Source organism: Charadrius vociferus, unplaced genomic scaffold (assembly GCF_000708025.1).
Source record: "Charadrius vociferus isolate BGI_N301 unplaced genomic scaffold, ASM70802v2 scaffold134, whole genome shotgun sequence".
Classification (NCBI taxonomy): Eukaryota; Metazoa; Chordata; class Aves; order Charadriiformes; family Charadriidae; genus Charadrius; species Charadrius vociferus.
Genome location: NW_009648333.1, coordinates 2,929,455 through 2,941,860, shown reverse-complemented (window position 1 = coordinate 2,941,860; position 12,406 = coordinate 2,929,455). Strand labels below are relative to the sequence as shown.

The following is a 12,406-nucleotide window of genomic DNA, read 5'->3' as shown; positions in this document are numbered from 1 at the left end:
AGTTTCATGACAAAGTTCATCTGTTGCTTCTTAGTGTTTTCTGGCTCGTACTGAATTAATCTTGACAGTTAGAGCCGGGCAGGTACACTCAACGACTCATTCGGGTGGTACTTTCAGGTAGACTCCACCCAGGGACACATGAAGCCCATACTACAGCTAAGGTAATAAAACAAGCTACTTCCAGCAGGGAATATAAAATTTGCAGGAAATTTTACTTTACATTTTTATTGATCATACTTAATTTTTAATTTTTATACAGAGTAGTCATTGGATAGATACCCATCTTTGCATTGTGTAATAAATATATCAATATTAAAATACGCTTAGGTAGAAAGTATTAGTTTTGATAAAGTGTTTTTCAGAATCAATGAGAAATTTATTTCAAGTACATTCTTGAAAGCTACCAAGTCCTGGAAAGGACTGACTGCTGGAGTACTGTTCCTTTCAAAGAAACATAACTCCTAGTTATTCAAAGTACTACCTAGCATTTATTATTTCATGTTTGAATGAAGTTAGTTTTCTTTCCCCTTTCCATTCTCTCACACTGTAGTTTCAAGTTTTAGGTTAACATTAAGGGCTTGGTATAATGAGGCTTCCTTTATAGTTGAGCTCTTTAATCCCTTTCCTTTATGGTATCTATTTAATATTGTTGACCTAAGCTATCCAAAATGAATTATGGCCTAATGTTATATTGTTTCAACTTTGCTTTAAATTATTGGAAGAAGAAAGTTTTATCATTGTTAATTAAATGAGTCTTGAATGTGTTTTCTCTAGCAGATAAATTTGAAAAGCATTTGATTGCATTTTTAACGAAAGGGAATAAGCCTGGTTCATAATGCCTTCATTTAGTGCAAGATTACAATCTGTTTCATTTAGTAATGTGTTTATTGTTACGCATTTAGCATCAACAATATTACCAAAACTAATCTTGTGCAGCTTATTGAATTCTTGCTTCATTTTAATGGGTCATAACATTTAGAAGCATCCCATCGTTGAATGGCAGCATTAGATGCAGGTGACAGAAAAATCAGAAATTAGGTTTTTTAGTGCTGCAGTTATCAATGTGTTTTAACTCACATGGATTAGGAATGAGAACGTTAAAATGAATGTAGGTGGATATATATATTCTTTGATACCCAATGCAGACAGGAACAAAAATTAATAGTCATATTGCATTATGGTATACTGACCAAGATGCAGGATTTTAAATTCACATAGCTGTGTTCTTTTGTCAGGACTCTGTTCTCTGTGATCATTTTATTCTCAAGCTGCACTCCTATCACTGTGTTTTGGTTTTTCTTTTCTGAACCTATGTTAATTAATGTACTTTTTGAAGCAAAAAGCCGTTTAGACCTGGCATAGAGAGACTTTTTAATTGTGCAACTCCAGAAAGAGCAACCTAAGAGAAGCTCAGATTTGTTCTCTGGTTATTTTTACATAGGAACTGAGTAAAGTAGACCCTTCTTTTTGAACAATTCAGTATGTACAAAGTACCTTTCCCCATTTTGTTGAAAAAAATCTCAACTGTATCTATTTACCGCTCCTTTCACATGCTGATGATTATGTTTTGTGCCTGTAGAGGTATCCCACGACTCACAACTTTCAGGCTATAACTTCTTAATTGGGAATTTCTGCTAACTGTAGACATAACACTCTAGTGGTAGGTGGTGGACAAGCATACCTGGAAGACTGTAGCCTTTCGTTAGAGAGTGATCCGGCTGCGAAGAAGCTAATATGTCTTCTCAGCTCAGTGGTGTGCCAAGACAGTAGTTTATGTTGCAACAGCGGCATAATGACATGTGACTTTTACTGGAGCTGGGGTAAATAGCACTTGCTCTTCAGCTTTGGGAATTAGCTCAGCTGTTGGTCTAGGGGGAACTCTGTTCCGTCGCCCGGTAGTAACATGAGCACCGACTTCACGATATATATATGTAGCTTAACCAACTGACTGAATGCAATTTTTCTGGAAATAGATTGTGTTATGGTCCTGGGCCTCCTATGCTGTTTAAAAAAGCTTCTTGCCTCTTGTGTTCTTTTAGTAAGAAGGGTAGACTGAGCACTTGAGCTGTTTTCTACAATCTTTCTTGCAATGGTTGTTCAGACACCTCCCAGTGTCTAAGCAGAATCAATATACACTCCTTTTATATTGTATTCTCAAGTAATACCTATGCATTGCATAAGTAAAAAAGAAGCAGTATGGTGTGTAGCCAAATGTGATGGTATGATACTTTAAAATTACACTATCTCCAGAATTTTTAAGCTTTTGTTTAGGCCTCCAACCATTTACTCCTGGAGTGATAAAATGAAGTAGTAATCTGTATCTCTGTAAAAGGGACAACAGTCTTTTCTTTCTGCTATGTTATTTGTATTTATAAATCTATTCGGGTTTTGGACCAGGTTGAGTGATCTAATTACCTAACAACATTTGCAATTAATGTTAAGAAAAAAGAAAGAGGGAAATAATAGAGCAATTGAATTAGCTTCCTAATTAAAAAAAAAAAGTAATTTATCAATCCTTTTGTGATATGTTCTTCAACCATTATGTGTATCTTTGCAAAGTGCTGTGATAAAACTGTGTGAGGAGCAGTATGACATTATAAGAAATGGAACATATTTTAACCGTTTTGTACAAACTATTTGCAAAGCTAAGTACCTCTTTTGTTACAGAAAAGTCCTTTGGTAAATCATTATTTAGGCCTTTTACTTTCATTTTCAAAGGAAATGTCCACATTCTAACACGAGGTGGCTAGGACTTGATTTAGTTGACTAAAATCCATTCAGATTAGAAAAATCAGTTCATACACAAGAGGTGAAGTTAGGGTCCAAAAGAACTTGCCCCTGTCAAGGAGTAGCCTGACTTTTGCACACAAATGTACGCATAAACTAGTCATCATGACAGATTTTAACTTTAATATTTATGCGCCTCCAATTTCCACTGTATGTTTTAGACAGGCATTTCTAGTTTTTCAGTTTGCCTCTTCCGTAGCGGTGTGTCGGTGCCCCATAGCGTTGAGTAACAGAAATTGTTTGCCCAAAGGTGTCTGTCTAACTTTAAACACATCTTGAATGGTATCCATCTGTCCTGGAATCCAAAGTATGACAGAGCTGGTATTTGCCACCTATATATGTTTAGTGCCAGTGAAAACTGTTGAATTTACAGCCCTGGAGATGGATATCCTCACTCCAATGAGCAGATGCCATTTCAAAAGCAGCACCATAAAAAAAAAATCTGAGGCAATCAAATAGCTCCAGTCTTGGTCTGAATGGATAAACCTGTAGTGATAGAAGATATTTCTCTTTTATAAGCATGCACTGCTGAGAACAAAAGTTGTTATGATGTTGGGGGTGTATTTACTGTCAAGTATAAAATGCTTGGTTTTCTTTGGGGAAGGGAAATGTCAGCGGTTTATTTTTTGGATCACTTTCAAAGAAACTGATGACTGCTCGTGGTCTCTTACAAGATGATACCTGTCCATGTCCTCCTGGCACCCGTTCAGTGCCACAGTTGCTGGGTGCTGGGCTACAGAAGGTAGTTCTTGACCTGTATATAAACTGTGATCTTCCTACATCATAGTGAGGTATTATGCAGTCTTTACATAGGCTGTTAAATTATTTAGGCTGTTCAGAGTAGCATAGGATTTAGGGTACAAGATTATTTTCCTCTGATATTTTGACTACCTCATTGTAGGGGGATAATCTATTCACTGTTTTTTATACTAATTTTCATTCACTAGTGTTATGAATTAGATAATGCAATAAGGAATGTTTTTGATCTGGTCAGTGTATGGGTTTTCTGTGATTTTAAGTTAATCTTTGTGAAATAAATGGGTTTTGTTTTACAAATTGACCGTATTCCTCAACATTAGTAATTTTTCAGGGCTGTCAGGTTTAGCAGTCACAAGGAGGCAGGTTATTTCCATTTGGTCCTTTTTTGTAAAGAAGACTTGGTAATACTGATTTTTGAAATTAACCGTAATGTCCAAAACCATCTGTCTTTTGACTGAACAAGAATAGCAAGTATAAAAATACTCAAGATTCCTAAACTGACAGGTATAACAGATTAAATTTTCTGTCCAATTTTTTCCCACTCAGTTCAGGTTAAATGACTCCGGTAGCTTGAACATTACTGAAATTATAGAGTGAATGAATAAATGAAAGTGTATTGGCAATTGTCTGACAATGTGCTGTTTGATTAGCATTTGGTTCACAAAGTGGTATGGCTTGCTGAACTTTCTAGAGAAATTGTCAACTGGTAGCAAGATACAAGATGTAAATTCATGATGTTTTAATTGAGACTAGAAAAGGTCAGCAGTTAATCTTAAATTAGATTTCTGAAGAAGCCAATGGGGCTTCCAGAAAATTAGTTTATTCTAAAAGGTAGGACTTAAACAGAAGAGTACCTTAGCAACTGTATATATTTACATGTGGATAAGGTCACCTTATCTCTGAGAAACAATCACTTCACTGATACTTCTGTGTAATTAAAATGATTTATCTGCAGCTCAGGACCGGTGTTAAAATTTGCATGTGATAATTTTAAACGTAAGATTGACTGCCTTTTCCCTGAGATGCTGAAAATAATTAAGCCATATGTTGTGTAAGTATTAGGAGAGAATAAGTTCTTTACAAAATATATTTATCTACACATTTGCATGCAATATAGTATGATAGCTGCTTCGTTTTCATTGTATAGGCTGGTGGATCCCAACAGTGTCATGACCAAATCCACTTCTTTAATTTATGGAGGCTGAAAAACAGCCATGGGAGAATTATGTTTGCTAAGGTGTTTGGAAAGTGTGTGACTCAGCAGGGTGTTTCTGTGCCTTGTTTTCCCTGCTGCCCAGGCCTTTGGAAGCACATCAAGGGAGAGTAGCTCTGAGGCTGAGTCCACTTAGCTTTGCTGTGACATCCTTTGCAGCACCCTCAGAGGTGGAGAATCTTTACAGGAGGGATGGAAATTGCAAAGCCTGAAGAGGTCTGAGTAGGTGTAATTGCTGCCTCTCTTCCCTCTCGCACGGTGGTTAAAAATGCTTCTCTTGCAGCAGAAGGAAAATTTGAGCTAGGTCGATCCTGCAGCACCCAGGTGACAGACTGCTGACAGCGAAGGATCTGGCTTAGGGAGAGTGACTTTACTTTCCCTTGGGAATCCTCTTACAACAATTTTGTGAGTGTGTGGTTGTTGAAGCTGTGATGTGCTGTTACTAATATTTCTGCCGTGCCATCTCCTTTGCCTGTCATAATGGAGTGTAGGTTTGCTGATCTGTGCTAAGTATATCATCACTTTGCGTTGCTTTTCATTCTGGAGACGTATTTAATGGCGTGCCACAAAGGGAATAGTTTAGTTTGTCTAAGTGTGATTCAGCCTGAGGTGGGAGAACTGATTTACTTAAGGAATGGAGACTGCCTTTGTGGCTGTGGGTTTCTGCTCGCTAAAACTGATTGAGGAAAATGTTCTTCTCTTTCTTTCCTCCCATGCATCTTTTTTTTGGTGATTTTTTTGAGTATAATTCCTGGCTTCCTACTGGGCCTTCATTATGTACAAAGGACTGTAAAGTGCTTTAAATAATTGCCACAGTGAAAGAACAATCTTCCTGGATCGTTAAGTCTTGTTTTCTGATACATAATACACACTTATAATAATCTGGCTTTTCAAATCAATACGCTGTTCTAGAAAAAATCCATGTTACTTGAATGAAAACTTAACTTGTTTATGTCTTCAACTCTGTCGCTGGATAGTTAGTGAGACTGTGGAAAAAAAATTAATTATTTCTAATAACAAAGGTCAATTTATGTGATACTGTCAGTAAAGATGGGTGCCACACCTGCGGCCATTGCAGTGAAGCCAGCTGCCAAACACTAACGTATTAATCATTATTATCATTAATCATTATGTAATGCTGCAAAATATCATGATTCCATTAAGGAATTGTTAATTTTGTCCCTTATCTGTCCTGATAGCCACAAAAAGAAATAAAATATGATCTATCTCCTGTAAGTAAAATTTTCAGCTGATTAAACAAGGAAAGTTTAGACAACAAAATTGAACTAAAATGCTTCAAAGGGAACTTTAGATGCAGCCTTTAATATGATCTGGGAGTTTGTCACCAACTTAGATAGGCAAATTTTCCATTGTGTTTCGCAAACATACCATAATAATTTTTGGTTTGTATTTTTGTTAGTATTCAAATTCCAAGTAAAATTGTTGATGTTCTGTTTTTTTTTTTTGTCCCTTTGCAGGAGTAACAACTGTGTTGACAATGACAACACTGAGCATCAGTGCTCGAAATTCACTCCCCAAAGTAGCATATGCAACAGCTATGGATTGGTTTATTGCTGTTTGTTATGCGTTTGTATTCTCTGCATTAATTGAATTTGCAACTGTAAATTATTTCACAAAACGAGGATGGGCCTGGGATGGAAAAAGCGTAGTGAATGATAAGGTAAGTCCTAAGGAAATAGCCGTATTTCTAGTCAATTACATTGAAATGGCTGTAATATACTATTTTGATATAATTGGCTATATTAAAAAAAATAATACACGATGCTTTAAATCAAAAGAATGTAGATGTATTTTCTTTCCTGAACAAAAATATATCTGCCCTGATGTAACTAATCTCACTTGGTCTCTATAATCCAGATTTACTTTTCAAACACATTGTTTTTTCATGTTGGGAACCGTCTGACTTGTTTCTTGACTCCTCAGATACAACTGTTTATCTGGTTATTCAGAAAATTTAATCCAGATTATATTGGTTGATCACTTTATTATTACTTCATCCAATTGGGTTGGAAATAAGAAAAAGATTAGAGAAAGATATAATGTATATTAATTTTCCCAGTAACTAAGATCAGAAAAACAACTGAATGCCCATACATGTAAAACCTATTAATAACAAAATCTAGAAGTTTTGAAAATTTTTGGTGTCCTGAAACTTATCCTTAAGGATATGTAGACATTAATTTTAAAATTAATTTAAATAGCAGTTGTACAAAATTCTGAGTACCTCTTCTCCTATGATGTATTGATGCTCTGAATGCACAGAAATACAGTCATGCCTTAATTTTCTGGTATTGATAGTAGTGTAGGTGTGATAGCATGAAGAAATTTTAACCTGATAGAATTTCTTATTTCGTGAACAAAGTGCACGGGTGATACGCCTAAATTTGTGTCAAGCTTTACAGTTTATAATTTTAATAACACAGAACAAACATGAAGGCTGACTTGTTTTGACTGAGTTACTATATTATATAATTTTGTCCTGTCCCAGTCCCTGATTCTACCAATGGAAAAGGATTTCTTCTGACAAAGAATACTCTGATTTCTGTGGTTCTCCTTAAAATGGGATAGAATATTATTTCCTTCCTAGATAATAGTGGACATGAAGCAATTTGTTTAACTGGTGGTTTCTCAGCACTTACTTTGAATGCATAAATCACTATGCATAAAGAAGCAAAATGTTCAGTTGATGGTAAAGGAAAACGAAAGGAAGTGAGTACACTGTTTATAATACCCTGTGGCTTCCAGGAGGGCACGAACTCTCCATAGCTACAGGACCTGTTCCCTCATCCTAGAAGTAGATACTGAACCACTAAAAGTTTATCAGCATGTCATGAGTGAAGCTTTTCAGACTGGCACATTGCCCTGGCATTGTAATAATGTAGGGAACCCTTATAAACTCTCTGATTGTCCTTTGGCTGTTCCTTTAAATTAATATGACAATGTTGTCGCATGATCTTAGAAGTGGCAGCTATTTAACAGCTAGGTAGTATTCTTTCCCAAGGAATGACAAAATTAGCCACTCCATTTTAAGATTTATGTATCACTGACATGGCCAGTTCTCTGTTTTCTTCAAATTGGCTTAACAAAAACCTAAACTTTTAACATATTCATAGTTTATCATACAAAAATATGGTTCATCTTTATTATGCAGGTCTCATCAATGGTATTACAGGTACCTTTTAAAAACACACTAAGTGTGTCTGAAAGGAAGGAATTATTGATCAGAGTGTTCCTCTTGTAATTTGGTTTGGTAATTTGCTCTTATTTTTGTGAAATGCATCTGTGGACCTAAAGCCAGGCTTACTCTTCACCAAATAAAATGTCCTCAGTTACAGTCATCTGCTTTCATGTTATATGGAAATTCCCATCTAAGTGGTGTCAACATGGAATTTGTCTCAGGAAAGCAGGTGCAGGGACAAACTACATATTTCATCAGCCCTTTTTCACACTCCAGTCAATAAGGAACAGTGCTGAATTCCCACCTGTTCCCAGATTTTCTTTCTACGCGGCATCATGTCCTGAGACAAGGTATTTGGGGCACAACATCTAACCGTGAAGATCTTATGAAGATTTGTAGATGGCCCGGATAAATGTCAAATTGGAGCTAATTTAAATCCAAAATTGGAAATTGGGTAGATGCCTCCCAGTGGAAGTAAAAAATTGTAATGCACCTGTATGGGAAGTGTCACAAGAATTTCCTCACTTGTGCCACTTCCATTATTTTAAAAATCAAACCAAACCAATACAACAGCTGATGATTCCTTATATGAGACAGAAGTTAACCATTTCTTCATCTGTTTAATTCCGTAGTTTGTGGAAGGCATGGACTGAATCTAGTATTTGTTTGCTTGTTTCTAAATTCTATATGGAGAGCCTTGCTTCCTGAGAAACTGAAATCCTTTCATTCATTCCTGTAGGTTATTACAAGTTCCTTAGTTTGGGATTGCTGCAAAGCAGTGAAGCAATTTATAGCATTACAGTCTTACTGCAGAGCTAGTCTGTGTACCTAATGTATATATGTCTAAAAACTCAAGCCTATACTCATTACCTATACATAGAATCATAGAATCATCTGGGTTGGAAGGGACCTTTGAGACCACTGAGTCCAACCATCAACCTAACACTGCCAAAACCACCACTAAACCATGTCCCACAGCACCTTGTCTACCTGTCTTTTAAATACCTCCAGAGATGGTGATTCCACCACTTCCCTGGGCAGCCTGTTCCAATGCTGGATAACCCTATTGGTGAAGAAATTTTCCCTAATATCCAACCTAAACCTCCCCTGGCATAACTTGAGGCCATTTCCTCTTGTCCTATAGATGGATACATACCTGTTTCTATCTATAGTCATAGACTCTCCATTGTACTGCCTTTGGCTGAACTTTAGCCATTTGAAAGCATACACAATCCCATAAAAACACAGAATTGCTGAGGTTGGAAGGGACCTCTGTAGATCATTTATTTCAACCCCCTTACTCCAAGCAGGGTCAGCTAGGGATAGTTGCTCAGGGTTATGTTCAGATGTTTTTTTAATATCTCCAAGGATTGAGACTCCACAGCCTCTCTGGGTAAACTGTTCCAGTGCTCAGTCACGCTCACAGTAAAGCAGGGTTTTTTTATGTTTGAGTGGAGTAATCTGCATTTCAGTTTTTGCCCATTGCCTCTTGTCCTTTCACTGGATATCACTGAGAAGAGTCTGGTCTGGTCCTCTACTCTCTCCCACCAGATATTTCTGTACATTGATAAGATCCCCTCCTTGAGGAGGGTGAACAGTCCCAGGTCTCTCAGCCTTTCATATTTCAGATGCTTCAGGCTTTAAATCATCTTTGTGGTCCTTCACTAGACTCCCACTTTTCTGATCCTGTGTTTATTTTTTTCTTATCCTGTGTTTATTTTTTAGGTTCTAACCCCCATTTTCATCACTGTTATGTGTTTTTTAAATAATAATTTCTGAAAACCAGAAATAGTTCTTGGGCCATTTCTCAGCTCACTTCTGCAACTGCCATGCTGGAGTCCTTCTTTCTCTTAATTGCAATCTCTTTCTGATCTCTGTGTGTGTGTGCGTCTATGTATGTTTACATGTAAACACAGACATATTTGTTTAGAATCTCTTAAAAGTGTAGATCATTACTGAAAGTCTTTTATTTATTGGTGGTATGTTATGAGATGCTCGAATAACAGGGATTTGAGATTTATGTGGGAAAGATGGCCTAATTTTAATTTTATTACAATGCTGGGTAACCTTTTTTTTTCCAGTCCACCCATTTACTCCTTCAGTTCTCTTAACAGAGAACGTTTTAAGAATCTTGCAATTCTGTTGTAAGGAGCCAGGTACAAAGCAGAAGGCGCCAGATACAAAGCAGCTAGATTGTAGCACCAATCTTTTCCAGTTATCCTTAACAATCGCCGTAACAGAGCCTTCCTTATATGACTTCAGTAGGGCATTTGACGGCGCAAGACTGCATGTTTTTAGAGCATTCTTGTGTTACCTGTACCTTCTCTTTGGACAGACTGGAAGTGTCTGTCTTTATATTTGAATTCTTCAGTATGGTATTCCTGGTATTTATTTTAACTTACTCACACGTACTCATTTGTTTATTTTGCATTAGAAATTATGTTTTATTAAGTCTATTCTGGCAAATACACATTAAATATTTAACTTCATGCTGTCTTCCAATAGAAAAAAGAAAAAGCGTCTGTCATTAAGAAAAACAATGCCTATGCAGTGGCTGTGGCCAACTATGCTCCAAATATTACCAAGGACTCAGTGCTACCAACCATCTCCAAGAGCGCTACAACTGCAGAACCCAACAAGGCAAAACCAGAAGCGAAGCCACAGGAAGCAAAGAAGACATTCAACAGCGTTAGCAAAATTGACAGAATGTCTAGAATAGTGTTTCCAGTCTTATTTGGTACTTTTAATTTAGTGTATTGGGCTACATATTTAAACAGGGAGCCTGTCTTACTTGGCTTTGCGCCATCAACCTAAAAGCTGAATTGCACTGAGGACTTAAAGCATCATTCTAATCAGATAGGTTGTTCGCTATGTACAGTACGACTAATAACTGCTAATCTGTGAACCATTATGTACAGAGTGTATATAGATGTCTTATCTGTGTATCTCCAAAGGAGGGACACAGTGTTAATTCATGGGTCTGTAAACAGATAGCACCCATGGCAAACATAGCCAGCTCTTTAAAAGTTATACCCAGGGGAGTTCTGTTAAACTAGGATTCAAATATACAGAATTATATTCTCTCCGTACAATGAAATGAAGATATGATCCTACATAATTATTTAGGAACAGTATTTTTTTAATTTAAAGTTAAAATATTTTTCTATAAAGTAACTAAATCTACTTTAATGAAATAAACTGTCATTTAAAAAAGTGATTTTTTTAAAAAGGTGTAATTGTTTCATACAATAGCAGTACCCATGTACATAACAGAGTATGGAGGTCGTGCAGTTCTACTGTTCGCAAACATTCTGGATAGGCTGAAGAGGTAGTAAAGACTACTATATGGCAAAAGCCACGAGTTTCTTACTTCTGTCCTGTTTGAAGTTGTTAATAAACTCTTCTAATTGATTTCAGGGAAAAGTAAGTGTTAATCAGATTTCCAATATCAATCAACTTCCACTAGTGAAACTCTTACTCTTTTCACTGGTTTATTTATTTGATGTTGCTAAGCCAGGCTGTCTGGTTCAGCAAAGTTGGAATTTTTTGCTTTTTGATTTTGTTCTTAATTGGATTCTTGTCAGGTTCATAAAAGCACTCGGAAATTTTTCAGGGTTAAGTATATTAGTAATATAATACACTCTTTTTCCTTGCATAGTGTTATCCTAAAACTCACCATCAAAATATTTACCTGTATTTGTCCCAGAAAGCATTGTTTTCAAAGGAAACAAGAACCACGATTTAAGTTCAGGAAATTGTCCATATAATAAAATTTACTGCTGCTTTTGTAAATTGCAACTTTACATTTCGCTGACATAACTTTACAACAACTTTGTATACTAGAAATGGTTTTGCTAAGATTTGAATGTTATTTTTTTAATAAAAGGTCATGCATCATCAGTAGGTATCAACTGTATTTCATATACACAAATATAACAAAATTGGAGCTGCCATTTGGAATTTTATATGAACATTTAATACTGATCAGTAAAATTGTTTTTCATCTGAGCCTTTGCAAAGATTCTTTATGACCCTAAAGGCCTGGTAAATCATGACATGAGTGATAATTGTGTACTGTATTTAGAATTTAGTATACTTGGCCAATCAAAACTATTTTGATTCACACATACATTAGCAGTTATTAGTTGACCTTTAAAAAAAGATACACCTTTATGATGATGTCTTCTAGTAGAGACATATGTAGTCGTATAGTGTCATTTATTGCAGTTTTGTACAGTACTTGAGTATAGTGCATAAAATAGGTATGTTCAGAGTTTAACAAAGTTGTACAAATATTTCTAAACTCAAATAAAAGAGTATCTTAAGACATGGAAATGTGCTAAAAACAACAAAGAGAAACACTGCTTTCATTTGCTGTTTTATTTTCTTGCTTTTTCTTTGCTTTTAATGTGATTCTGTTTTGTACTTTGTGTGACAGTATAGATGCC

At 36.0% G+C, this 12,406-nt stretch overlaps 1 protein-coding gene across 1 annotated transcript in view; it reads left to right on the top strand.

Annotated features, from left to right (window-relative positions):
* The window catches only part of GABRA2 (gamma-aminobutyric acid (GABA) A receptor, alpha 2), a 59,077-nt gene extending 48,072 nt beyond the window's left edge, over nucleotides 1–11,005 (top strand). The window contains exons 8-9 of the mRNA XM_009884966.1: nucleotides 6,238–6,440; nucleotides 10,464–11,005. Of these exons, the coding sequence (XP_009883268.1) occupies nucleotides 6,238–6,440; nucleotides 10,464–10,772 (512 nt within the window). The 3' untranslated portion in view covers nucleotides 10,773–11,005. The remainder of the gene's footprint in view (nucleotides 1–6,237; nucleotides 6,441–10,463) is intronic.
* The last annotated feature ends 1,401 nt before the right edge of the window (nucleotides 11,006–12,406 follow it).